At 34.6% G+C, this 26,585-nt stretch overlaps 4 protein-coding genes across 8 annotated transcripts; 2 read left to right on the top strand and 2 right to left on the bottom strand.

The window, feature by feature from the left end:
- Window positions 1-353: 353 nt before the first annotated feature.
- Window positions 354-6,741, top strand: LOC139818605 (putative inorganic phosphate cotransporter). 3 transcript variants are annotated; one of them, XM_071787379.1, is made up of 7 exons: window positions 354-510; window positions 2,976-3,109; window positions 3,187-3,487; window positions 4,274-4,512; window positions 4,740-4,889; window positions 5,592-5,969; window positions 6,082-6,741. In XM_071787379.1, exons 1-7 carry the CDS (start codon window positions 429-431, stop codon window positions 6,289-6,291), a joined length of 1,494 nt encoding a protein of 497 aa, XP_071643480.1. In that variant the 5' UTR covers window positions 354-428; the 3' UTR covers window positions 6,292-6,741. The 3 variants fall into 3 exon arrangements, with proteins under 3 accessions (XP_071643480.1, XP_071643479.1, XP_071643482.1); XM_071787378.1 differs by having other exon boundaries at window positions 5,592-6,741; XM_071787381.1 differs by having other exon boundaries at window positions 394-520; window positions 5,592-6,741.
- A 56-nt stretch (window positions 6,742-6,797) lies between these two features.
- LOC139818606 (phosphatidylinositol-glycan biosynthesis class X protein) lies at window positions 6,798-9,417 on the bottom strand. 2 transcript variants are annotated; one of them, XM_071787383.1, is made up of 3 exons: window positions 9,179-9,417; window positions 8,973-9,102; window positions 6,798-7,319 (listed from the first exon to the last, which is right to left on the bottom strand). In XM_071787383.1, exons 1-3 carry the CDS (start codon window positions 9,313-9,315, stop codon window positions 6,864-6,866), a joined length of 723 nt encoding a protein of 240 aa, XP_071643484.1. In that variant the 5' UTR covers window positions 9,316-9,417; the 3' UTR covers window positions 6,798-6,863. The 2 variants fall into 2 exon arrangements, with proteins under 2 accessions (XP_071643484.1, XP_071643483.1); XM_071787382.1 differs by having other exon boundaries at window positions 9,192-9,349.
- Window positions 9,418-9,882: 465 nt separating this feature from the next.
- Window positions 9,883-15,489, top strand: Gle1 (nucleoporin GLE1). 2 transcript variants are annotated; one of them, XM_071787377.1, is made up of 8 exons: window positions 9,883-10,247; window positions 10,809-11,114; window positions 11,879-12,322; window positions 12,529-12,619; window positions 12,711-12,986; window positions 13,221-13,525; window positions 13,788-14,166; window positions 14,390-15,489. In XM_071787377.1, exons 1-8 carry the CDS (start codon window positions 10,206-10,208, stop codon window positions 14,647-14,649), a joined length of 2,103 nt encoding a protein of 700 aa, XP_071643478.1. In that variant the 5' UTR covers window positions 9,883-10,205; the 3' UTR covers window positions 14,650-15,489. The 2 variants fall into 2 exon arrangements, with proteins under 2 accessions (XP_071643478.1, XP_071643477.1); XM_071787376.1 differs by lacking the exon at window positions 9,883-10,247 and adding an exon at window positions 10,254-10,389.
- Window positions 15,369-20,800, bottom strand: LOC139818603 (uncharacterized). The gene is made up of 7 exons (XM_071787375.1): window positions 19,611-20,800; window positions 18,404-19,095; window positions 17,195-17,420; window positions 16,743-16,891; window positions 16,434-16,563; window positions 15,994-16,173; window positions 15,369-15,657 (listed from the first exon to the last, which is right to left on the bottom strand). The coding sequence occupies exons 1-7, from the start codon at window positions 20,578-20,580 to the stop codon at window positions 15,491-15,493; spliced, it is 2,514 nt and encodes an 837-aa protein (XP_071643476.1). The 5' UTR covers window positions 20,581-20,800; the 3' UTR covers window positions 15,369-15,490.
- Between the last annotated feature and the right edge of the window lie 5,785 nt (window positions 20,801-26,585).

The following is a 26,585-nucleotide window of genomic DNA, read 5'->3' as shown; positions in this document are numbered from 1 at the left end:
ATCTCTTTATTTTATATTTCTTTTCATTTGTTGTAACCATTAAAATATATGAATTTGCAATTTGAAGCAAATCGATTCCATTCAATTACGTCGCAATAATAGGGCGATAATAGTCCAATAATTAATAATGTTATAAATTCCATTCGCGCTAGATTAATGGTAGAAAAACAGACTGAAAAGGATATTGAGCAGGTGTAGTATAATTAAAAGTAAGATTACATTTTGCTGTACAGTGATTTCCGATACTGAAGAAGTATTGCCTGATTATTAATACGACAGCAAAACGTGCCATCGTTTAAGCACACGTTTCAGCGTAAAAAGTGGTGGGAGAATTTCGGTGATAGTATAAAGCTACGTGGTTGCGATCGATGTGTCGTAGTCGGTTCTGCAATTTGCTTCAGTGTCAGCTTCGTTAGAAGTTCACCATAATGGCGTCGTCTCTGCGGAGGAAGAGGGTCTCCATAGTATCTCTCTCGAAAAGGATGAAGGTTCCATCGGTTAAACCGAAAGGTGATCCAGAGTAAATAATAATATAAATAATCAACAAATTAATAGACGGCGATACGAGTCAAGCGCGGTACGTGATGCGCACGTAAAGAATTAATAGTTACAGAAGTAACGAATTAAAATGTATATAATCCGACAAATAATCGGCGCGCAGTCTATTAAGCTGAAATATATGTATATGATATTATATACATTTTAATTCGTTACTTCTGTAACTATTAATTCTTTACTTGCGAATCACGTATCGCGCTTGACTCGTATCGCCGTCTATTAATTTGTTGACATTTTCACGAGCTTAATGATATTTGATATAAATAATATACACATTTTAAATAGCTCGTACAAATTAGTATAATTCTTGTACAAAGAAACAATTCACCATAAAGAGAGGAAGATTTTCAAAAAATATTTTGTGAATAAATTTATTTAAAAAAAGATCTCAGTGGAACTCGGAATTATTAAAGACTATCGATACTAGATTAATTCATTTACTAGAAGATTTTCTAAAGATCGTTTCATATACGATAAAAGAATAAGGATTACTATTTCTGAGATATGCCCCACAATTATTAATTTTAATGATAAATTCCCTAATAAATTTTGTATCAATATCTTTTAGCAAAAATATCAGGATCGCAAGTAATGCGACAGTTTATATAGTGAATTATGCTATATTATGGAGTTTAGTAAAATATATCCTATATAAATTAATTTTGAACTCTTACACAATTTTTGATTGGTCTTTTTAGTCAGAATTTTTCTACGTACAATGTTTCAAAACCTTATAACACATGCAAGCTAGTGCGAATAATGTATAAAGCTAAAGATATTTCTTCTTTCTCGTTGTGCCTATCATACTGGACAATATTTATATCGCGATATTATCCTCAATATGTAGCAAACAAGAACATAATATCTTCGATTACACGTTTTTGATAACGATAACGCTAGGTGGAATCATTGTGAGAAAGAAACAGTTTGATTCGATTGGTTAAATTACAGATGAGAAATCAGATTGTTGAGATTATAGGACAATTGATCACGAATTAAAACGTGATATAAACCTGGAATCAAGAGTGGTGCACGTGTCATATCGATCTATTGTTCATTATATGTAAAGAAGTATGAACGTTTGTTACATATTTACTATTCGCTCCGTGATAATTAAAGCATGTGCATTTTATGTCGTTATATTGTCGCTTCAGATTTCTGTCTTTGTAATAATCAAAAATATCTTTTATATATTTCACAAATCGGTGTAAAAGACACTTAAATAAAAAATGATAAGACAGTAAGTCAAAATAAAAATTAATACTCTCTTTCTCAATCGATTCGTCAATTACTTTCTGATCCACCCCTGGCTCGAGACGATTTGCGGAAAATATTTTGCAAGTGAAAACAGTATTATGTAATTATCGATTAGAATTAATCCGCATTCTACGCATTCCTCGATCGAACGGTTTACTTCTTAGGAATGAAGAAAAAATCAGGCACGTTTACTAAGATTTTTATCGATCGCACTCGCATACCGGCGATTTCTCTGATGCAATGAATAATTGTTGTTGGATTTCGAGCGCAAACACCGAGCGATCGGTCTTACTGACGCAACGCGGTCTTGATGACAATGACACAATTTGTATTCGATTCCGCGTTTATACGTGACGCTCATGTAAACTTCATCGAGGGCATCGTAATGAACGTACTACTAACAGAGTAAAGAACTGCATAGATTGCAATTGGAGATCGAAAAAATATGTAACTTTTATATCTTCGATAGAGAACTTAGAGATTAAGGCACTTGTTTCCTTTTAATGCAGCCACATTGCATCCAATTGAATTTAAACAAGCAATATTATATATATAATTTTCTTCTCTTATATATATACTGAAATAAATTATTCAGTAAACACCAACTAACAGTAACATTGTATAAATATTATAATTTTCTGCTCAACAATATAACTGTTACGTGCAACATATGTTATATTACACTCAGTGTTTGTCAGTATCTGGATAAAATTATCTAGATGATTATCCAGATGAAGAAATGGAATAATTTTTATCTTATCTTGATGAAAAAAATACAAACTACATTTATCTTCATCTTATTGTTAAATAAAAAATTATGTCATCTTATCTATAAATTATCTAATTATAAGATGAAATTTTCATTCTTTCTACTATTTCTTTACCGCCGTATAAATTAAATTGGATTCCAGCACGTTATATGCATAAAGTTGTGTAAAAACCTATTTTTGGGAAGGGAAAAAAAAAAAGATTATTTCTGTAAAATATTCTGTAAAAATAGATGATTTTGAAATAATCTAAGGCAAACACTGATTACACACTTATATTGTTGACCAAAAAATATAATATTGAGTGGAAATTATAAATACTGCTGTAACATCACTATTAATTAGCTTTTGATATATATACCCTGAGAAATATAATATAATCTCGCTTTACAGCATGGTTCGGATGTAGACACAGTCAGGTGATGCTCATGTGCCTGGGCTTCTTCTGCTGCTACGCCATCCGCGTGACGACGTCGGTAACCTTGGAGGCGATGACCAACGCTGCCAGTGCCAATCCCAATTTCGAGGTACGCTTCAATAACGCCGATTCTCTTCCCTACCCTTGTGATCTAAAAGGGACACGCTTCTCTTCTCTCCTTCGAAGGAGTTCCGTTGGGACGAATCGGTGAAGCACATAATCCTCAGCTCCTTCTTCTGGGGCTACACCTGCACGCAAATACCCGCCAGCATCCTCACCCAGCGATGGAGCGCCCAGAAATTGTTTGCGGCGACTCTGATCATCTCAGGATTGCTGACCTTCACCACCCCCTGGGCCGCTCATTACGGCGGCTGGCAGACGGTGATCGCCGGGAGGGCGATATGCGGCCTCATCCAAGGTGCTGTACTACCGTGTCTGCACACCCTGCTGTCCAGATGGTCGCCGCCAGAAGAACGTGGTAGACTTTGTGAGTGTACATTTAGTTTACTTTTAGTTGAACATATGGAGTAAATACTTTCACTGCTGCAATTAAGTGAAAAAGTATATTCTAAACGTGTTAAGAGAACATAGTTTTCGCATTTGACTGCTTATAAGTGATTGATGATTCCCATACTCATTTAAGTAAAAATTCCAAAATAATTCCAGCATCTCTGCATATTCGGAGTTGCTCAAATGCTGACATTATGAAGTCAGTGATTTTGTTTGTTTCATTTCACTGTGTTGAGAAACGTTGCAACTTTTAGTTTTTCGTTTTTCCAATTTCAATATTTCCAATTTCAATCTGGTTTATGTTCTTTCTTTTGAATCAGGTTGAAATGCAAATTGGCTACACATACACTGTTGCTTGATGATGCATCGCAGAAATGTAATTTAATTAGCAGGTCACGTTTGACACATATCGCAGACAAATTCTTATCGCCGTCCGACGATGCTGAATTGATTAAGCACGTCAAAATTGTTAAGCGAAAAGCTTTTTACGATTTAAAATCCCACAATAAAGAAATTCCTATAATTTCCTGTTATCCAAGCTTCTCGAATCTCCTCTGATTTCTTTTTCATCGCTAAAGCAGTCTTTGAAATTTTCTGCCTTTCGAACAAAATTAAACTATAATAAATATAATTAAAAATTATTTAAAATTGAAAAAAGAGATAATATATATATTTTTAACAATTAAACTAATGTTAATCGTGTCAAATTTTGGCACAGAAAAATCGTGGTTGCGACACACGTACAATTCGCATTTTTCTCCAGCAACGTTCGTTTATTCCGGCGGCTGGATTGGCAACGTGGTATGTTTGCTGAGTACCGGCTTCCTCGCGGCATCGTCCATCGGCTGGCCTAGCTGCTTTTATGTCTGGGGAAGCCTCGGCGTCCTCTGCGGAATCTGTTTCTACCTGTTCGGGCAGGATTCACCCTCCGAACATCCTCGCATACCACTCGACGAGAAGGAATACATCGAGACGAGTCTGGGATTAACTGAGGTCACCGAGGTAACGCATCTCTTCAACGTATTGCATTGGAAGAAAGAAAAAAAGCAAGAAAAATCACGCCGATTAAGTTATCACTTCGAATATGAAAGTAAATTAAAAAACCAAACTTAATTTTAAATTTGATATACATTTATATTATGATTAAATAAGTAAAATATTGTAGATGAAGAAGTCCTATAGTTGCAAGCTTTTTAGCATCTCCCACACGTTGCTCTCTCTATTTTCAGAGACCCTCCACTCCGTGGAAACCCATACTGGGAAGCTTGCCGGTCTGGGCACTACTCATAGTGCAGTGCGCGCAATCCTGGGGATTCTGGATGCTGCTGACGGAAATTCCATCCTACATGACTTCGATCATGCGTTTCGATATCACGAAGGTAAGTCTTTCGAATAATCCCGTAAATAACTTCGAGTAGAATTTAAACCTTTATTTTTCTTTCCGTTATTACGCTTTTACGAGATTTGGTAAACATTGGAAGTCGCCTTCGAATTAAATCGCACACGTGTTTCGACTTCGAAAATTGTGCGCGCCGTGTTTGGAATATTAATTAATAATTCGATGCGTATGTCGTTGAGGTCATGATTAATATGCTACGTAAAGCTTAGATCGATTCGAGTCTCTGAATCATCATGGACAACGTGAACATTAGATCACTCCAATGTCATATTGTCAATGAACCAGTCAATGACGGCCGAAAACAAATCAATGAAATGTTGAAATTTAAATGCAAGCTTGATTCTTAATCCTTATTAATACGAGCGTTTCAATGTTAATGTTTATTTCTACCAATGTGGATTAACTTTAATCTCGGCTTAACTTACTTTTTATCTTCTTCTAATTCTTAGAACTGGAAAAAGATAAAAAGTAAGTTAAACTGACAATAAGATTAAAGTTAATTTGCATTGATACAAATGGACATAAGTAAGATATCACTTTAAAATAAAAAATATAAGTAAATTAGTTTATATTTTAATCAATATAAAATATAACCATTTTATAGTAATATCAAATTAAATTTCTATTAAAGCAACAAATACTATCAACTAATAAATAAACTACTATTCCTTTTTGATTGCAGAACGGTATGATGACGGCGTTGCCCTATCTATCGGCATGGATCGTCGGCTTTCCGATCAGCAACATATCCGATCTGTGCATCAGGCGGAACATCGTGACGACGGAAATGTCCCGGAAGATTTGCAATACAATCGGACACTGGATACCGGCGGCCGCGCTAGTTGGGCTGGGTTACGTGAGGCAGGACCAGCCGGAATTGGCCGTGGGCATTCTCGTCATTGCCGTATCCTGCAATATCGCCGCTTTCTGCGGTCACAACATCAATCACATGGACCTCAGCCCGAACTTCGCCGGCCCGCTCATGGGATTCACGAATACCGTCGCGTCTGTATGCGGCATCCTCGCGCCGCTGATCGCCGGGGTGATCGTCCAAGATGCAGTTCGTAACACTCCACATTTGCGTTTCCGCTCTTACAATTATGAGATAATTATTTGCATCCTTTGTTGCCATGAATTCGATTGTTTCATCATTTCTCTCTTCGGATTTTTAGACCAATATATTGCAATGGCGAAGCGTGTTCTTCCTATCGGCTGGAATATACACTGTGGGCAATCTAGTCTTCATTCTACTCGGCACCAGCAAGGTACAAAAGTGGAATGATCAAGTTGGAAACAAGCGGGATAGCGTCGTGCGGAAAATATCGATGGCACCGGTAACCATCGCGACAATACAGGAAAAAGACGTTGAGAGAACTCCATGACAATAAAAAAAATAGAGAAATGTTGCGCGATATTATTTGTTTCCTTTTTTTATATTTTATTTTTCGAATTATGTGTTTATCTGTGTGGATGTGTGACTTGCGTGGTAACTTCTGAATGACTTAGAATATTAATATTATCTCGAAAGCGTATACAAAATACGTATTAAAACGCTTGGACTAGAAATTGCGTGTAAATATCGCTCGAAAATGTATAAAATTCAAGCCGAATGATATATAGGACGTACCGAAATCCATTTCTTTTTAATTTACCCTCGACAATACCAGCGGAGAAATCAATCCCATCTTATAATTTTACTTCTCGATTCTGCGGTCGCGGAAATATCGCAATTCGCGTTAAAGAGCTTAGAATTTAGTTTAATATAAATAAATTCGCATTTTATGTAATAAAAAACGTTTTGTCTTATTTAAATAGAAAAACTGCTTAACGTGTCTTAGGTGTCTTCTTAATCGTACGCCTCGTACAAGAAGAATTGATATCAAATCTGTCTAATTGTAAGATATTTATTAATAAAAATTTGATAATCGTACAAAACTGCCTGTATATTTAAATCTCAGTCTTCTTTTGGATGACTTTGGCCCGCGTTGCTCCAAATGGCGTGGCCGATGAATATCGCGCCGATAATAGTCGTCAGTAACGTGGCGCAAGTGACAAAGAGCGATAGAGACAAGTCACCGACCGGTATCGGCCAAACGTACTCGCGATTCTGCGACATACGGTATGGAATTTCACGCCATTTGATCATTAGGCTGACGCACGGTTCACACAAGTCTATCTTGGACACTCGGTGGTCTCTGACCCTCTCCCGGCATCCCAGCAGCAGTTTCGGCTCCGGCAAAGTCACGTTGATGTAACCGCCGGTCTCGTGCGCATATCGGTATCGTTGGTGAACAGGAATTGTTAAACTGGAGAACGACGAGCTTATGGATGCGCAAGTCGTCACATTCTGCCGACCAGCCTTCTCTGCAAATAACTCGACGTCGGTCTCACCAACGGAACATACCATATTCTGCAATATTAACAATTAACATTAACTAATTGGATGAATAATCATCTCTAAAGTAGTAATATACAGTAGATCCCCATATAACACAAATTCGTAAAAATGTTTGACAGAAAAATTTTAATATTTGTTTGTTTTAAAGTAAAATACCTAAGGAATATTTTACTGTTACATCTTTATAATATTCATTTTTCATTTTTTGTAATAAACTCTTCTCTCTAAAAGTCGAAGAGTAAAATATCACTCCAAATGAGTAAAATACAAGTGTAACGAAAAGTGAAAATTGAGCCACTTCGAGTGATTCGTCACTCTAACAATAAGAGTAAAATTGTGCTCTATAAGCTGAAGCGAAATCTCACTCCATTTGAGTGAAAAGGCACTCTTTTCGAGCGCAGCAGATCAGTGTCCATAGGAGTGAATTATATGGCTGCGTTTCGATATTCACTGCCAGTACTGAAAATCTACAGTTTACATGACGTAAACTACAGATTTTCAGTACTGATATAGTGAATATCGAAACGCAGCCTATGTTACCCTACAAATTTAAGTCAAAAATTTCACTCTATTAGAGTTTATCAGTTATTTATCAGTCAATCTATTAGAGTTTATTAGACATTTATCAGTCAATCTGTTAGAGTTTATCAGTCATTTATCATTCAATCTTTAGTAAATCGTGATTTAGAGAGAGATCGTATCACTTCAATAGAATAGCCGCTCTAAAAATTTGAGTGAAAAATTCACTCCTATCTTACGAGTGCCTGCATTTACTTAAATTGGAATGACAACCCTCTCGTTTGGAGTGACTATCGCAATCAGTCCAATATATTAGTGGCAAACCACTTTATGAGATTTAGAGAGTTACATCTTTTATAAATATATATGTATTTCCGTATGCATACATAATCCATATATGTATAATCTATGTGACTCGTATAACATAGATTCATATAGCACAGGAACACATCCTCTGTATCATATGAAGGTCTACTGTATCTATATTATGTGTATAATAAAGTATATAGATCTAATCTAATAGCGAATTCGGGCGCTTGCACTAGTGCACACTGAGTGCGCGCTAAGGCTCGTTCTTAATCAATTATTATATTTATAAATCATCTTAAATACTTCTTAGTCTATAAAATGATTTGTACATTATCCATATAGATATTACAGATTATTTTATTGGCCAAAAAATCTTTAAACGTGTATTTAAGCGACTTTAAATATAAGAATAGATTATAAACAAGCCTTAGTGCGCACTCAGTGTGCACTAGTGCAAGCGCCCGAATTCGCTATAATATAGATACAATGATAGATATATATTATTGACATCAAGTAGATCTTTTTTAGATAAATGTAGTTCTTATTTTCTATATAAATTACTTGAATATTGTTAAACGTTAAGATGTACAAATACAGAATATCGAATCAATGTAAATGATAGATAGCTTCAAGATGTGCAGTAATTAGAAAATAATTAGTAACGTTATTTAATTTTATACTGGATATAATAAAGTTCATTTTACGAATTGACTAATGCAGCAATTTTGGATGTATAAAATGTAGAAATACAATAAATTTGTAAGATTTTAAGATTTATTTTAAGATTATGTTATTTTCTCTGAGCCACATTAATTAATTAACAATTAAAGGCTATACCGTTCCTCGTCTTCTCATTTCTGCTATTTCGTCCGTATTGACGTACAACGCCGACGGTAATTCCATGTAAATGGCAACTCGACAGCCATCCTGTGTAAGATTCTCGAAGTGTATGCGATAGATCAACGTTCTGCAAAAGGAAGAGAGATGTTTTCAGAACCGTACGTGGACCACTTGTTGTTTACACAACAATCGACATTTCTAACCTATGAAACCCACTTCCTTCCACGTTGAGATCGACCTCGGCCCCGATTCCCGCACAAATCTGCACGCATCGCGTGCACAGGAGCAACGCGACGACAATTCGCGAAAGATTCGCTTCGCGGATGACGTGCGTTGTCATATTTGCACGCCGGGATCACCGCATACCTTAACGTTTTGACGTTAAACATACGCGAAACTCACCGGCCGCCATTGCTGATCGTTGCCCTGTCGCGAACAGTCGCGAATTATGTTTTTTGTTAAGAAATTAACGTCAATCGATAAAGTACGAACTACTTTACTGACATTAGATAAATATCTTCCCTAGAATTAATCAATCTTTCCCAGATTACCGAGAAATTATAACACTAATAATAAAATAAAATAAATGTACTGTTGTATTAGAAAAATTTACGAAACTTACGATTTCAGTAATTTCAAGAATTTCAAGTCCAAGACTTCTGTGAAAAATTGATATACTGACAAAGTAACACTGCAAGTTAAAACTGCAAGTAGGTATTACAATGTCAAAAGCTCTAATTATTGAATGTAAATTCTGTTTCGTTATATGTTATTCTTCTTCGTTTCTAGCAGACAAGTCCGTTTGTCGATCCATTCAAGATCTATCGATCATGATTTCAAGTTTCAACTGTTTCAAGATCTATTTTAATTAGACGTCGTGCATTGTGCATAGGGCTGCATAGAGCACGATGTGAATCCTCCCTTAGCTCAGCGTGTTGTTGAAGCTTGAAGCTTGAAGCGTCGTTTTTCCGTCGTCCGGACCGGACACGTTGGTTATTGCGTGAATAAATTATTATTAGTGTCGCGGTGCCGATAATGACGCGCTCGATCAACGTGACGAGTGGCGCGACGAGAGGACGATGATCCCGGCGTCGCGTCGACGTCGATCGCAATTGGAGTAGTGCAGAGTAGTGAACGCCTCAAACGCCTGTGCTCTGATCTAGAGGCACCGGAGCAAGGATCAGGTTAGATTAAGGGTGGTTTGCCGCTACGCGCCCGCAGAACAGAATCATGTCGTTTCGTTTGGACAGGAGAAAGGCAGAAACCGACAGGGTGAGTTGAGTGTATGCATACACTGGCATACGCATCCTGGACTGATAAGATAAATATTGTATATTGTATGTGTGCGGAAATTGGGACAAACTTTTGGAGGCCATTGCTTTTGGAGGGCCCATTCAGAAAAACGGCTTTACAGGTATTCGTTACATAGTATCTTCTACAACTCCTGCAAGTTTTATCAAAATTGGTGGAGAATAGCGTGTAGTGTACTAATGTTAGTATGTTTTAGGCTGTGTTCCAGAATTGACTGCCAAGCGTTGAAAATCTATAGTATACGTTACGTTTTCAGCGTTGGCAGTGAATTCTGGAACACAGCGTTAGTGTTATATTGTCGAACGAGCTTCGAATCAAGGTCTCGTTACGATAAATTTGAGTTAATAACAATACAAAGTCTTCACTTGCATCCGTACATCTGCATTCTTGATACTCGGTCTGTTCGCCAGAAGTTTCACCCAATAACGAGTTGATAATTCTAAGTCTCTGATAAGAAATCAAAAACTTTAATCCTGATTCTTGAGTGGTTTTGGAGTCAAGTACGCGACTGTGATTTTACAGGCGAGCAACATGGACATCACATCAGACTTTGATCGTCTCAAGGTATCCGTATTAGAGAAGGCGTCGCGTATATCAGCAACCACGAAGGTGGATCGCATTACGATCGGGCCCCAATCGGCGTTGTACGATGAAGATTCTGACAAGGCGAATAATACTGAGAACGATCAAAATTCTTGTAACATTAAAAGTCTGCAGAGAATTGTTACCACTCCCAAGCACAACATGGTTTCCACTCCAAATGGTATTTGTTTCTCGATCAATAAGATTCTGCTGGAGAGCGAGTTGCAGAGGAAAGAAGAAGTCTGGGTATTTAATTTTGATTATCATAAAGTCATTTATATATACAGAGTGTCTGGTTACCGTGCCACTTAGTGAGCAGGTAAAGTGGATTAAACTGAATGGAAAAGTCTTGTACTTGTTTTGCAAGTCCCTTAATAATTAACAAGATATTAATTAATAAAGATTTGCGAATAAGCGTACGTTCACGTGATTCAGTGACAAGAGAGTCCAGTGTTACGCATTATTTGTTGTTGATAGACGTGTGCTCCTCCCAAAGCCTTGCCGCTCGTGGAGCAACCGGCAACCGTCGTATGACGTTGGGCTGTTTTTTTTATTTTTATTAATTAATTAATTAATTTTTCATTGATTACTAAGGAACTCGCAAAACAGTAAAGGACTGTTCTATTCAGTTTAACTTGCTTTACCTACATATGAGAGATGACACGGTAATTACCAGACATCCTGTGTGTCTATATATACATATAATAGATATAGCTATTAAAAAATATATTAACATTATTAAGTGTTTGATTTAGCATACGTAGTTTTCACATAATCTTATTCATGAATGGACATGAAAATGCGAGTTCAAGTAATAGATTTGATATAAGTGGAATTTCGGTTAAGTTATTAGCGTAGATCGTAAAATCGATTGAATAGATTTTACAGAGATGAGACGAATATATAATTGTAATGAAATTTTATTGAAGATGATATTAAATATGTAATTAACACAACAGCTATATTAACTAGCGCCGCTTTCTATCGTTATTTCTTCAAATGTATTGCAGAAAGAAATAGAGCGTCATTTTGAGCATATGAAGCAGAATGATCGCGCCATCGAAAAGCAAATGGCTAACTCGCGCTTGTTGATGGCACGTGAACGTGTACGCCTGAATGAGGAGAAGGTGGCGTTTCTCCAGGCTGAAGAGGAGCGAATCGCGGAGCAAGAAAAAATCAAGAAGCGACACGAGCAGCAATTGCAAGCACAGCGCGAACAAGAACAAGAGGAAAAGCAAAAGCTGGAGGAATGTCAAAGAATAATGAAAGAAAAGGAAGAACTGACGAAAGCCGTGCTAGTCCATCGGGATCAGTTTACGGTCAGGTACCACGATCTCGTGGCATTATCCAAGACCTGTAAGGACCAGCAAGCATTCAGTGTGATGTTCATGGCACATGACGCCACGATAAGAGATTTGATCCAACGAATCAAAGCTTTAGACGAGAAACTCAAAGTAATTATCAAAAAGAAAAGAAAAACTGTTTGCAAAAGAATGTAAATTAATTTTTAAGGTATTTTTGTTAAATGTCAAGTCGCATTTATTAACTGAAAAGAGATAATTGTGAATTTTTAGAAGTTATTTTCAGAACATGTTGCAGTTTGTTACATAACACTTGCTTAATAATTGATAAATAATGGGAATTTTTGTCTCTTTTCTAGAACGGAGAATTGGTAGCTACAGATGTAAATATTATCGAGGCTGTGGTTTATCACTTCGACGATGTATTGAATATATTTCGTGCGGAAACAGGTTTGTGCATATTTTTGCAGACATTTTTTTGCCTCAATATAAACTTATATTGAATATGAATACATATAAACATATTTGTTGCAAACTGTAGAAAAAATAAACGCTCAATACGAAGCGGAACTGGCTCGCAAAGCACAAGCTGCAAACGAGATACAGCCGGTCGAAGAGACAGACAATGTTCCAGTTAATGATGTCATGCCTCCTCAACAACCAGACGGGAGCAGTGCTGTGGAAAACAAAGAAGACCAAAATTCCGGTGCGGTAACGAATCAAGAAATAGAAGCCACGCCGATTAACGAACCAGTTGCACCGGCCATATATGATCCTACATTGGAAGAAGCGGCTAAAGAGTCCGCGTGCAAAAAAGGTGCATTAAGATCTCTAGAATTTAGCACATAGAATGCATTTTAAATGCTTGTTAGTGTTTAATTACGTATATATATTTGTTATATTTTATTCTATTTTATATTGCCCAGTTTATACTCATATATTGAAGGCTAAATCAATTGAATGTAATGTAATTTCATTTTCTGTTTATCTAAATTTAGATTTCTATCTGAGTAAATTAATTTAATGCGTTTGTGATATTGTAAATTTGTAGGAGATCCCTTCGAGTACGTCGACCAGGAATCATTGCAGATTTACGTCAGAAGTCAACAATTCTTGGAGCTTTACAGAGAAACTTGCAAGGACTTTCTACAATCGGCTGCTACAAAGAAATTCCGTTTCGAGTGCCAAAAGGCGATCAATATCCCTGTAAATGCAATTTCTGGCGTAAGCGAGCAACACTTGAGAGACAAATATGACAGGCTGCAGAATCTTTTGATCGGAAAATTGCCTCCCAACGTAACGCAACATCCACAAGGAGTGATCTTTTGCAAGAATCATCTGGCGAAAAAGATAGTCGTACGTATCTACATGTTTTGCTAAAATTCATCATTATAGGTGTTTTCAATTACACATACACGTGTTGATCATGGTCAATCTGTTTTTTTTTCCAATCAGAAGCAAAAAGAAAATCTATTTAATAAAAATTAAATTATGTGAATTATGTAAAAGTTAATATAAATTGTAAGTAAATTATTTTTGCTCTTACAATTAGATTACATGTATTCTGTTTATTCTTGTTTTAAAATAAATGTTCAATCAATGTTCCATGAATCCTCAGAGCCAAGGAGAGACGTTGGTATCTAGTAAGCCGGAAATGGCATTCCCTGTGGCAATGATTGTCGTAGCTCTCTGGAACGAGCATCCAGACTTTGGCGAACTATTCCTGGCGCATCTTCACGAGGCGTGTCCGTTCACCGTACCAGTTTTCTTGCAGCAGCAAGAAGGCCAATCCAATGAGGATTATTATAAATCTCTTGGCTGTAAATATTCTGAAGACGGTACTGTCGAGAAGCAGGACAAATTCTTAAAAAGAATGTCGGGATTGATGAGATTGTATGCATCGATCACCGTTACAAGACAGCAGAAGGGTGTCACCAAGCCTCATCCCCATGGTCTTCAACACGCCTGGAGATGGTTGGCGGTTGTTTTAAATATCGGTAAAAAAAATATATATTATATAAATATAAAAATATAAAAGAAATATATACGTAAAACACAAAGTAAAAAAATCTTAATATTATGCAATAAAATCTTGTAATATGCTACAAAAGGTATTAAAATAAAATATGGCGCTTACCAATAGAATAGAAAATCTTTACAATAACCAAAACTGTAAGTTAAGTGTCATATACGAAAAAAATTTGTATTTTTAATTTTCAGAACCACGAGCCGATATTTGTGATTTATGCGCGACTTTGATACTGGATATGCTCGAGGTCGCCGGTAACGTGCTGTGGAGTGCATATCCAAAGCAGTTTTATAAATTACTGGTGCTACTAATGGAGCAATATTATCCGTGTATGCGAAATGTCGCAGGTGGTGGCGGGCCTTTAGTACGGTTGGAGGAGTTTCTGAACAATACCCTAAGAAGTGGCACCATACGTCTCGCCGACGGAATGCTTCCGCCTAACTTTTTGTGATCTTCCGTCAGATCACGTAGTGACTTAAACGTAGATTAAAGTATTTAATACGAGTCTAAAAATGAGTTAAGTAACATATTTGAATAGTTTTGAACATGTATGACGAAAATTTTAAATTGTTTTGAGCGTTACTTGTTGAAACAAGGTGTGATTTTACATGTCTTGAGAAAAGAATGTGACATGATGTGTTTCAAGAAAAACTGTTCAAATTTCGGGAATCTAAGTTGAAAATCTAAAATTCAAAAATCACGGAACATTAATATTTTTCTAAAAGTCATGAGGGAAGTTTGAAAAATTCCGTGTATTTGTTAAGTTCCGTATATTTATTAAAATTCGTTATCAAATATATTGAGATTTATAAGAAATCCTAACTGTAAGTAACGAATCGAAACGATTCTAAATTCTGCTTGTAAACAAAATTACTCGAAGAGTGCGAAAAAAGAGAAGATCAAGTGCCCACTCGGAATTCAAGTCTCATCGAATTGTTATTATTATTATTTATACTGTATGTTCTTCTAGTTGAATTGTACGATTTACAAAGTGGATTTTGATAATAATTTTGTGCGCTATGTGTACGGAGCGAATCGATTTGGAATAAGTCGCAATGCATGTGTTGTCGCGGAAGAGGAAGAAATCAAACGAGAGAAAGAGAGAGAGAGAGAGAGGAGAGAATGAGTGGGAGGGAGAATCTTTTTTTAACGAATCATATAGATCGAGGATAAATTTGCGAATTATTGTATTTATTTAGATTTAATAAAGAATAATGTTAAATTGAAACAAATAGAACATGTATATATGTATAAAATGATAAAAGAAGCAGATTAAAAAGCGTAAAAAATTTTTAGTAGTAAGGCATATTAGTGGGTATGAACTTGTTCTTCAGAGCGTAGTTATTCTCCGAGTTCTTGGCAAAACCAATGACACCATAGGGTAACACTCTAAGCAGCATTTCATCGTACTTATTTACGTTCATCAGATAGGTTATAAGTGGTTTGTTCAGTGTGTCCGCTGAATAAAATGCAAAGAAAGTAAGTATTAAAAAAGAGAAATGAAATAAAGAAAAATTAGAAGAATTTATCTTGTTGATATTTTCTTCTTTGCTTCATTCTTTCCGATTTTAACGTTAAAAGAAGCTTTTATTTTTATCTTAGCGTTTATCGTATCTTTATTTTGTTTATAGATTTTTAAAATATTCATTTCAACTCTCGAAGTTTAGTTTCTTTTTTATGATTTATCATTTCTGTATTTTTTTTTACTAGCTGTGAAAGCAATAGATCGCTCCACGAAATCCTTCTAACGTTAATCTTTAAAAAAATATATTCTAACATGGCTATAAGAATATACCTAGCGATTTTTTGACCATGATGCGGTAGGGCGGCAAAGGTCCCAAAGAGTCGAGGATATGAAGAGAATTCACATTGAATATGCTGTCCTTTCGGCTTGTAATCACCGGTGATTCTACAATTCCTACTTCCGCCCGATTGTTCAAGATCATTTCCAATACATCCAACTGCGAGGTAGCATCTAATAATTGGAAAGATAAAAAACTTTTTAAGTATCTACTATCTAAAACTATTTAAACTCATCGATAAAATCCAAGGTAAAGCAATATTATTTAACATTTTCGCTCAACAATATTTTTTTTACTATTGTCACTTCTTTAATTTAGACATTTTTTTTCTTTATATTTCTGATGCAGCCACAGTGAGAATCTTAATGAAAACAGACGTACAACTAATAGATGTATAATTAATAATCATATAGATAAAACATTTTAAACTGACCGAATAAATTGCCAAAGAATAACATGTTTTCGCCTTTCTGGTGCAAATCTTTAAAAAGCAATCCGGCGGCGGTGTGTTCGCTTCGTCTATCCGGAATGGCACACCTACGTCCTCGCAAATCCATGATAGTCTGCGGTTAATGGATGATTGCCAATTATGTGAAAATCATATTCGACAGAACTTAGATCTTATAATTATTATCAATTAAATGCGAATCAATTAATATATATAATTATATATAATTGAATATATTAATTATAGACTAGAAGAAACAAGAAAAATATTATTAAGGATGTTAAATTTATTTACTTGAATTTTCTGCGTATCCATCAATTCCTTTGTGATGATCATATCGGCGAACACGCTGGCCGACTTGTCCTTATTAAGAGGATGATCGAAAACGAAGCTTAAGGGAAAGAGCACGCCGTCCTGCCAGGTTTGGTTCGCTGGCGTGATAACTGCGAAAATAAATAAATTAAAAGATAATATTTCTATATTTTTTAGTTCTATTTTACATTTGCTAACGGGATGATGTATTGTTTTCTCCGTCGTGAGTGTCAAGCAACGGCAAATTTTGCAAACTTTTCATCTGCCTTGAAATTATTATAACGAAACAAACAAAGGTGTTCAAAGATATTTAAGAAATAGGTCTTGAAGGAAAATAATATCAAATTGACCTTCAGATGTCTATATGGAAATTCTTTGTTCGTTTCTATTCTAGGATGGTGAAATTTTTCACGGAGTAATCGATTTAGACGTACGTATGTCAATGTCCCCGATGATGGGCCGGTTTACTCTGTTCTCGTACATTAAGACAACCGGCCTACCCGTGACAGCTTCGATCATTTCTCCAAACACCTCGAAAAGCTCCATCGGCAGTGAGGGCATCATATGATACGTTGCCAGGACCAAAGGACGTTTCTTGAAATCCGGCGCTGATATGGGCGGCCACGATTTCTCTTTAATCCTTTCTCGAATGGCTTTTTTCTTCATTAAACATTCAAGATCTTAATTAACTTCTACCGTACTTTAATTTAATTTGTAAATAAAATTTGTTTGAGAAGTTTAATTTAATTTATCCTCGTAAGGAAAATTGAAGTTTATCGGAATATATACGGATAAAAATGTTACAAAATTATATAGAGGATAAGTTACATTAGCCATTATTGGCTCATGACTTCACCTTCATTTTTTTGTCATTTTGGACCCATCATAAATTTACTAACTTTCAATTAAAAGAGAAATTATTTTTTGTCCTCAATATTTCTTGATTTTATTTCTATAACGTAATATAGTTTATTTCTAAAATTTGAATTAAAAAAAATGGTAAATATTTCTTACAATTTTATTTTCAAAAAACTGTATTGTAGATATTGTAGCATACGTGGGTCAATTTGGCTTCAGCGTGAAGTCAGTTTCAACAATGGCTGTGTTTCAAAATTCATTGCCAGCGCTGAAACTTCATAGCATACGTTACTTCCAGTGCTAGCAGTGAATTTTGGAACACAGCCAACTTATGGGTACGTTTCACTCGGCAACACTCGTGAGCATCATTTGTCCTTGTTTAACATTTGACAAACAATAAAGATGAAATGATTCTAAGAGCATTACGAGTGCCAAGTGAAATGTACCATATGACGGTTAAACTCACAACGATTTATGGTGATTTTATTTCTTCAAAAGAAATTCAAAAACATGCTTTGTTTTATCGTGACAATCGCTCAAAGTACTAAAAAATTTCGATTTATTGACTTTATAAGATTAGTTCTTTGAATTTATTTAGGTTCAGAGCTGATTTTTTATATCTAAATTTATATATTTTAGGAATCTAGAGTTTTAACAAGTCAATTATATTTTTGCATATAAACTATTTTGAAACCTAACTTTAAATTTTTATTTATTTTTTTCGTCATTTATTCCAATTCATTTAATCACGTCTTCAATAGCATAGTTTAAAAAGGAAAACTTACACATGCTTCGTCCAGCTGATACGTTCTATGTCCCACTTCTACTATGTCCACGCCGTCTATTTTGTCCACGCCGTCTACTTTGTCCTCATCTGCTTTGCCCTCATCTGCTTTGCCCTCATCTGCTTTGCCCTCATCTGCTTTGCCCTCATCTGCTTTGCCCTCGTCAGATGAATCCGTTTCCTCAGAAGAACTGTCAAGCATTTTCAAAGGGTTATCCCGCATTAAATCGTCATCAGAGTCAGAAGAGTTGGCCATTTGAGCGCTAAAATATCTGAACGTTCGGCATTTTGGACTTTCACGCTCCTCGGTTTGAGTATTAGGAAGTCTATTCCCTTCCCGATGTTCTGGCGTATCTTTATCATCTTTAGATTTATCGGAGGTGGAGATTTGGCATTTCTCTGGAATTTTTGGTGCTTCAGGAGCCTCAAGTTTAATAGAGGTGGACTTGTCGGATGTAGTCTTGTATAGTTTCTCAGTATCAGGATATGGCAAATCGGTGAGTTGAGTCGTCACCTCTTTAATCATTTCATCTTCAGAGCTTTCAGATTTGTTGGAGGTAGAGGTTTTCATCTCATGTGCTTCCGTTACTTTCTCCGCCGTCTTCTTCATAGATTCCATCGGTTCCTTGCTCGGAGTTTGCTCCTTCTTCTGCAAACAATGTTCCTTCGATTCATATACGGTCTCCTTCAACACTGAAAAAAAAAAAAAAAAAACAGGCTTGGTTAATGTTATCAAGAACCTTGGTGAAATAGCTTCAACTAAACGTATAGGTGAGTGCAACGAAATAATTTGGTAAATGTTAACAAATAATTCTAGCAAAACATAATATGATTTAGTTAATATTGGCAAAGTTTGATAATTATTACCAAGTAATGATAAATGTAATCAAATTGCTTACTAAGTAATTGAGTAAAATTGCCAGCAAACCAATCAGATAAGGCTTTTTAAGACAATAGTACTAATTATCAAATTATTAGTTAATTATCACTAAACTAGAGTAATTTTCATGAAATTGTTTGATAATAAGTACTACACATAATTTAGTTGGCTCAACTAAACGCAAAATTTGATTTTTTTTTAATGTCTATCGTTATAACTATTACGAAATGTTTTTTTATTATCATTAAAATTGGTAATAATAATTAAATATAAAAAAAACTCTTACTAAATGCATCTCACGAATTTATCAAGAATTTTTTTTTAGTACATTTTACTTCCATCGATTCTTCAGCCTCCTTCAATTTTTCGGCTTCCTTCAATTCTTCGGCTTCCTTCAATTGTTCGGCCTCCTTTAATTTTTCGGCTTCCTTCATTTCTTCGGCTTCCTTCAATTTTTCGGCTTCCTTCGATTTTTCGGCTTCCTTCGATTTTTCGACCTCCTTTAATTTTTCGGCTTCCTTCGATTTTTCGACCTCCTTTAATTTTTCGGCCTCCTTTAATTTTCCGGCTTCCTTCAATTCTTCGGCTTCCTTCAATTCTTCGGCTTCCTTCAATTTTTCGGCCTCCTTTAATTTTTCGGCTTTCTTTAATTTTTCGGCTTCCTTCAATTCTTCGGCTTCCTTCAATTTTTCGGCCTTCTTTAATTTTTCGGCTTCCCTCAATTTTTCGGCTTCCTTCGATTTTTCGACCTCCTTTAATTCTTCGGCTTCCTTCAATTTTTCGGCTTCCTTTAATTTTTCGGCCTTCTTTAATTTTTCGGCTTCCTTCAATTCTTCGGCTTCCTTCAATTTTTCGGCTTCCTTTAATTTTTCGGCTTCCCTCAATTTTTCGGCTTCCTTCGATTTTTCGACCTCCTTTAATTTTTCGACCTCCTTTAATTTTTCGGCTTCCTTCAATTTTTCGGCTTCCTTCAATTTTTCGGCATCCTTCGATTTTTCGGCTTCCTTCAATTTTTCGGCTTCCTTCGATTTTTCAGCTTCCTTCAATTTGTCAGCTTCCTTCAATTTCTCGGTCTCCTTCGATTTTTCGGCATCCTTCGATTTTTCGGCTTCCTTCAATTTTTCAGCCTCCTTCGATTTGTCGGCTTCCTTCGATTTGTCTGCTTCCTTTAAATTTTTGGTTTCCTTCAATTTTTTGGCATCCTTCGATTTGTCGGCTTCCTTCAATTTTTCGGTTTCCTTCGATTTTTCGGCAGATTTGCCAAACGCGTATTTCGCGGCAGTTGACTTTCCGCTCATTTTCGTGAACACCGAAGAAGCACTGCGCCGATATTAGAAATCTCGAACGCAAAAGAACGGTACGTACGAGAGATAACGCGAGACACTGTAAGACACGTTTGAAATCGATCGCAAAGCGGTTACGAACTGTCGATCGGAGAGGTCGAGTTTCGATCCTTTGCGATGTGCGCCGTGTGTTTATCGCCAGTCGCTGATTGCGTGACAGCCGCGTGTACGTATCACGGGAACGACGATCCGTTCCACTGTGAAAGCAATATCGGTCTTGACTCTTGCGTGAGGTCGCGATAGGTCTACATATTTTATTTTCCCTTTTTTCCCCCCCTTTAACCGTTGTATTCTTCCTTTCTTACAATACACAGCTTCTTTTGTTAAACATATGCGTTTAATAACACGTAATGCCTTTCGAGTACTTATCCGACTTTCAACGGTACCAAAAAGGTCGAAGTGAGAAAATTTAATTTGAATTTTGTTTACGAACACGCTCGCTCGAAATATATTCGTATATCTCGGAGCAAATGATTGTAGATAACGTATAATTTATAAATTACATACCAAATCAATCTGGGGAACGGGCACCTCGTATTCTAGAACTCTTCAGATTTCGACCATAGACTATAGAAGACTGTGATTCCAGTCGGAATTGCTCAGTCATTTTTTATACTTTTCTAGGGAAAACGGAAAAACTCCAAAATTCCATGGACCCATGGGGAGCTTACCAACAAATGACACAAGTGTCATTTTGTCTTTGTTACTCATTGCCAAAAAAGAAAGATAGAACGACGTTTGTGTCGACTTGTGTCGCTTGCTAGAAACTCCCATGTATTCCCATGTATGTGAAATCCATTCCGAACAGTTTCATATTCCCTGGAGTGATTTTTACAACCGTAGTATAAAAAAAAAAATGAAACACGTCAAATTTTTTTTTTATCGAAAGTTTATATCTACTTTTTCGAACAAAGCCTTTTGGGCTTTCGAGAACTAATCTTGCATAATAGGAAAAATTTAGGACCTGTACGTACATTCGTAGCACCGATTAAAATTTGCTGAGGTGTAGAAATCACCCCAGGTGACGTTATAAAACGTTATAAAATATAATAAAATATGTAATTTTATATTATAATAGTGTTCGAAATAGTAATATGAATTTAAATAACAAAGTAACAACTAAATAAAATAATTGCTATAATTTATCTAATGCAAAACATGTTTTTTAATACCAAATATGATATTTTTGTATATTATTTATTATATTTTAATCTGATTAATACATATAAAAGATTTTAGGGAAAATCAAGTTTTAATATGAATATTTATTTTTATTTTAAAATACTTTATGTAACTCAGATTTATATATAATATAATAAACAAACACAAACAAATCATTTTTAGTAATTCTTGACAGAGGAAACACAATAATAATTTTATAGCGAATAGTCTTATTTTAAATTGCTATGAAATGGATGTTATATATATAACAATTTTCTTTCTTTCTAATAAATATTCTTTTTACAAAACCTTTAAATATGCAATTCTATCAAAAATCTACAATATAAAAGCGTTTTATTAATTGATATCTTTTTTTAAAAATACTGTATATCACAATAAGCCGCTTAATGTGCTTTTTTCGTTGTTTAAACATTTTTTTATTTCTCCTTACTTTTTTCAGAAAATGTTGAGTAAATCTATGTGTATGTATATATTGTCCTCAAATACTAATACATTATAAAACAATCAAAAATATGCAGTATGTATTATGATTAATAGATAACAATAACTTTTAATTGGAATAAAAATCACTCCAGATGACCAGATATGCAAAAAAAAAAATTTAGGCGCCCGTTCCCGGGTAAAGTGTGGTTATACAATTAACAATAAATAACAAAAATTAGAAATTTGTGATAAACGATACGTTTTCCCTTATTTGCCATTTCAGTTCTAAGTGAACGTTGGTTTCACTCGTCTAGTTTGTCTCGTTTCTCTTGCATTTTTTACATTTGGAAATCTCAAATCTGCTTTACTGTACATAGCTCGAAATTTGCTTCATTTCTCTCTTGTGACTTTCCGTAAAAAATAATTTTTTATCCGTTGAAAATTGGAGACGCTGGTCTTCTTGAGTCGCATTGAATTGGAATTTTAACAGTCGTTTGACGAGTTCTGCAAACGGACGAAAGTCCCACCGACCCTATTCAATATATTCACGGCCGATGAAGACATCATCCGGACGCATCGCTCGCTTTCGACAATCGTCATCCAATTCGCATGACACGACGACCCGATGATATCGAATCACTTGATTTCTTCCGGGAATCTTTCGCGATTATCCTGGCTCGTATAATACGAGAAATCGGAGCTTTGTTTTCTAATGTAATCTTAAATCGAGTTTTTAATTCGAACTTAATCAAGTTTGAAAACGAGTGAAAATTTACGCGATAAAATCAATTAGCCTTATATTAATTAAATTAAATTAATTATATTAATAAATTAAATTCAGATCAAGATATATGTAAAAGGGATTAATATTTGTGAAATCAGAAAATCTTTTCTAATTTAATTATTATTGTCTCCCCCTCTCTCTCTCTCTCTCTCACTCTCTTTTTCTCGCTTCCCTCCTCTCTTTCTCTCTCCCTCTTTCTTTCTCTCTTTCTTGTTCACCCCTCAAAGATAATGTCTATATTTAATTCTAATTGTAAGCAATTATCGCCGAAACGATAAGATATATAAAAAATGTTTTAGAGAGATAAAACTTTTATATATTTAAAACTGTGTATTTAGATTTTTTCAAAAATCTAATAGTTTTCAAAATACCTTTATCCCCATTATTATTTTTATTTTGTGAAATTATATTTCTTTTATACGAATAAAAATTAAAAATAATTTTGTGCTAAATTTATCTATATGTATTATAACAAAGTTATTTTACAAAATTGCATCTTTAAGAAATCGCATCTTTAATAAGCGAAAAAATTGTTATATGCGTCGCGACACGATTAATAGTTGTAGCATTACAGATTATAAATGATATTAAAGGAAATAATAGTTTTTCTCTTTAAAATTCCTAAATCTTCCGTTTCTTTATTCAGTCTTTATTCTATGGTTTTTGTCATCATTTTTTAATAATATCTTAAGTTTATTCTTTTAAAACTATTTTTATTCTTACATCTTACATTTTATTTTTTTGTAGCGTTTACACAATTTCTAAACGCACTTAATAACGAAATAATTTCTAAATATTTATACAACTTTTGTATTATTTATTTTATTATAAACATATTATGATAAGGATATTCAAAAAATGTTTTAAACATTTCTTGATTTCAATGATTTCTTGCACGCAGGAATGTCTTACTCCAGCTATATCGTTGCAACATTCGATATCGCATGTTGTTGAAGTGTCAAAAACTAAAACTGGATTTTCAAATTCTTCTGGTCTTTTGTTTATATACCCACTTTTGAACCACAAATATTTAAACTTTTTTTAAATATTTGTGGTTTAAAATGATGTTAAAAATTACACTAATAATATATATATGACCTTGATTTAAAAGATCTCTTACATCAGAATCATGACATTTCAAAAAATTTCCAAACTCGACATTTCTTAAGCTATTCAGTGTACTTTTAAGATAAGTGTACCTTTAGATAAGCATAAGTTTACAGATTATTTTAAAAAGGAGAAGAAGTTTATTTTCTAAATATGAGTTCTGATAACGTTCTTAACGATTTATGGAATGGCCCATATTATTTCCTATTATCACCAAGAAAAACGTATATATCACTACTATAATAATACTTACATATTAGCATTACAGGAAAAATACAACCGTTAGTAGTTTATGGATTATAGATTTGGAAAAAGTTTACTAGAAGTTTTTCAGATATTGTTTTATTATTGGAAAGTAATATAAATTTGTATCAACAAAATAATTTAATAAAATTGCAATCTCTTGTACATAATCAATTGTTATCTTCTTGATATTACAACTTATTTAAATAATCATGGTTTACCAGTGGATATATAAACCAGAAGAATTCGAAAATTTAGTAAAATTTAGTTTTAAAGATACTTCAACAATATGCGATATTCGAAGTTACAACGACATAGCTATAGTAAGATGTTCTTAGTGCAAGAAGTCATTATGTTTGAAACATTTTTTTGTCAAATATCATTATTGTAATATTCATAATAAATGATAAATTATAAATTTATCGTATAAACATTAAAATTATTTCATTATTAAGTACGTTTAGAAATTAATGTGTAAACGCTACAAAGAAATAAGATGTAAGAGCGTAAGAACAAAAATAGTTTTAAGAGGCTAAACTTAAGATATTATAAGGAAATGATGTATAAATTGAATAAAGTAACAGAATTCAATAACTTTAAGGAGAAACAATAAGAACTTATATTTATACTCTTAATATTATTTATAATCTGTAATGCTAGAAATATCAATCACGAGATGCAAAAAAGTTGCAAACGATGCATATAACAATTTTTTTGCTCATTTCTCAAAGATGCAATTTTGTAAAAATTTTATTACATATGGGTAAATACGGCATAAAACTGTCTTAAAATTTGATCTGCAGAAGAAATACAGAGTGAATCACTAAAGGTGCTACAGGCTAATATTTCTAAAACTGAACGAGATATGAAATGCTTATTTTCCAGCGACTGTTTGGTATCGAAGCAGACGTTGTGTGATGAAGTTAATATTTTTCCGCTTCGACACCAAACAGTCGCTGGAAAATAAGAATGTCATATCTTGTTCAATTTCAGAAATATTAGCCTCTAACACCTTTACTGATTCACCCTGCATAATTTCAAAAAATAATGGAGATGGAGGTATTTTGAAAAGTATTAGATTTTTGGAAAATCTAAATACACAGTTAAAAAGTCTATTTAAAAAAACCACAAAAGTTTTACCTAAAAGTTTTACATTTTTTATATATCTTATCATTTTAACAATAGTTGCGTAGAATCAAAAGCTAAGCGTTACTTTTAAGTTTGTTTCACCCTTTAAATTTCAAAATGGGCACGTATAAAAAAAATACGTGTCTCTTAGATTTTTTATATTTTATATTTAACAAGATATTCAAAGAGAATGAAATCGGTTCCGGAGAATTGTGACATGCCTCTTGTCGTCTTGTCAGTACTCGTGGCGTGATAAAAATTCTGCGAGACGCGGCGCGTCGACGTCTCAAGAGAAGTATAAACATAACAAAGAGGCTATCGCGAAAGATGTAAGACGCACCGATCGACTTCTCTTTTCCCTGTTAGGGAGTCACATTCTTGGAGGCCTTTCAATTGGAAATGTGCGGACTATCATGGTTCACGATCCCATGGAATGCACGATGACCGTTCCGCGCGCCACACAGGTGTAACCCGTCCAAGTGATGTCACCACGCACACTCGGGCATTCACGATCGAGCAGTGCCTTACGATCCAACGTGATTGAGAGAGCAGCATCGCGAGTCTTTCATTCCTTCTGGAACAAAAAAAAAATAAAATAAAAAGATTAATACAATGGTTGAATCTCTCTGTCCCACTTAGCGACATATACGTACTTTTTGCATTCAATAGCATGCAAATATCTTCATCGAAGCAAGGTGGGAAAGAAGACTATATAAACATTACTACAATAACAATATTATTGTAGAGGAGAAAACAAAATACACAATTAATATAAATAATTAATTAAACAGGTTTTTTTCAAAATAAATCAAATGGATCGAAATGTGGACGCAAATACATGGAGAAATATAGATTTCGGGGAAGTAAAACTACAGAATTCTTCGTCCTCTTAATTATTACTATATCAGAAAAATTGGAAAGATCTTCCCAGCGAACATTTCTTCTCGGTGAGAATTCGATCTGGTTAAATTATCCAGAACTTCGTGTTCTGCGCCAATGCGCAATAAAGATGCTTATCTGGGAGTATGCGTCGCAGAGAAGTCTCGAGATTTGCGGAAAAAGAGTGTTGGTACTCGGTTGCACTATATACCGC

The sequence above is a fragment of the Temnothorax longispinosus genome, chromosome 9, assembly GCF_030848805.1.
Source record: "Temnothorax longispinosus isolate EJ_2023e chromosome 9, Tlon_JGU_v1, whole genome shotgun sequence".
NCBI lineage: Eukaryota > Metazoa > Arthropoda > Insecta > Hymenoptera > Formicidae > Temnothorax > Temnothorax longispinosus.
Note: the sequence above shows the minus strand (reverse complement) of the source record. Positions and strands in the feature narration are given on the sequence as shown.

Coding starts and splice junctions, on each gene's coding strand:
- LOC139818605 (XM_071787378.1), top strand. CDS start 429: ATGGCGTCGTCTCTGCGGAGGAAGAGGGTCTCCATAGTATCTCTCTCG. Junction 3,110..3,186: donor GTGCCAATCCCAATTTCGAG/GTACGCTTCAAT, acceptor TCTCCTTCGAAG/GAGTTCCGTTGGGACGAATC. Junction 4,890..5,591: donor TGCGTTTCGATATCACGAAG/GTAAGTCTTTCG, acceptor TTTTGATTGCAG/AACGGTATGATGACGGCGTT.
- LOC139818606 (XM_071787383.1), bottom strand. CDS start 9,315: ATGACAACGCACGTCATCCGCGAAGCGAATCTTTCGCGAATTGTCGTC. Junction 9,103..9,178: donor GAAGGAAGTGGGTTTCATAG/GTTAGAAATGTC, acceptor TTCCTTTTGCAG/AACGTTGATCTATCGCATAC. Junction 7,320..8,972: donor AAATGAGAAGACGAGGAACG/GTATAGCCTTTA, acceptor TTAATATTGCAG/AATATGGTATGTTCCGTTGG.
- Gle1 (XM_071787376.1), top strand. CDS start 10,261: ATGCATACACTGGCATACGCATCCTGGACTGATAAGATAAATATTGTA. Junction 10,390..10,808: donor TCAGAAAAACGGCTTTACAG/GTATTCGTTACA, acceptor GTGATTTTACAG/GCGAGCAACATGGACATCAC. Junction 14,167..14,389: donor GGCGGTTGTTTTAAATATCG/GTAAAAAAAATA, acceptor TTTAATTTTCAG/AACCACGAGCCGATATTTGT.
- LOC139818603 (XM_071787375.1), bottom strand. CDS start 20,580: ATGAGCGGAAAGTCAACTGCCGCGAAATACGCGTTTGGCAAATCTGCC. Junction 19,096..19,610: donor AGAATCGATGGAAGTAAAAT/GTACTAAAAAAA, acceptor TTTTTTTTTCAG/TGTTGAAGGAGACCGTATAT. Junction 17,421..18,403: donor ATCAGCTGGACGAAGCATGT/GTAAGTTTTCCT, acceptor TGTTTAATGAAG/AAAAAAGCCATTCGAGAAAG.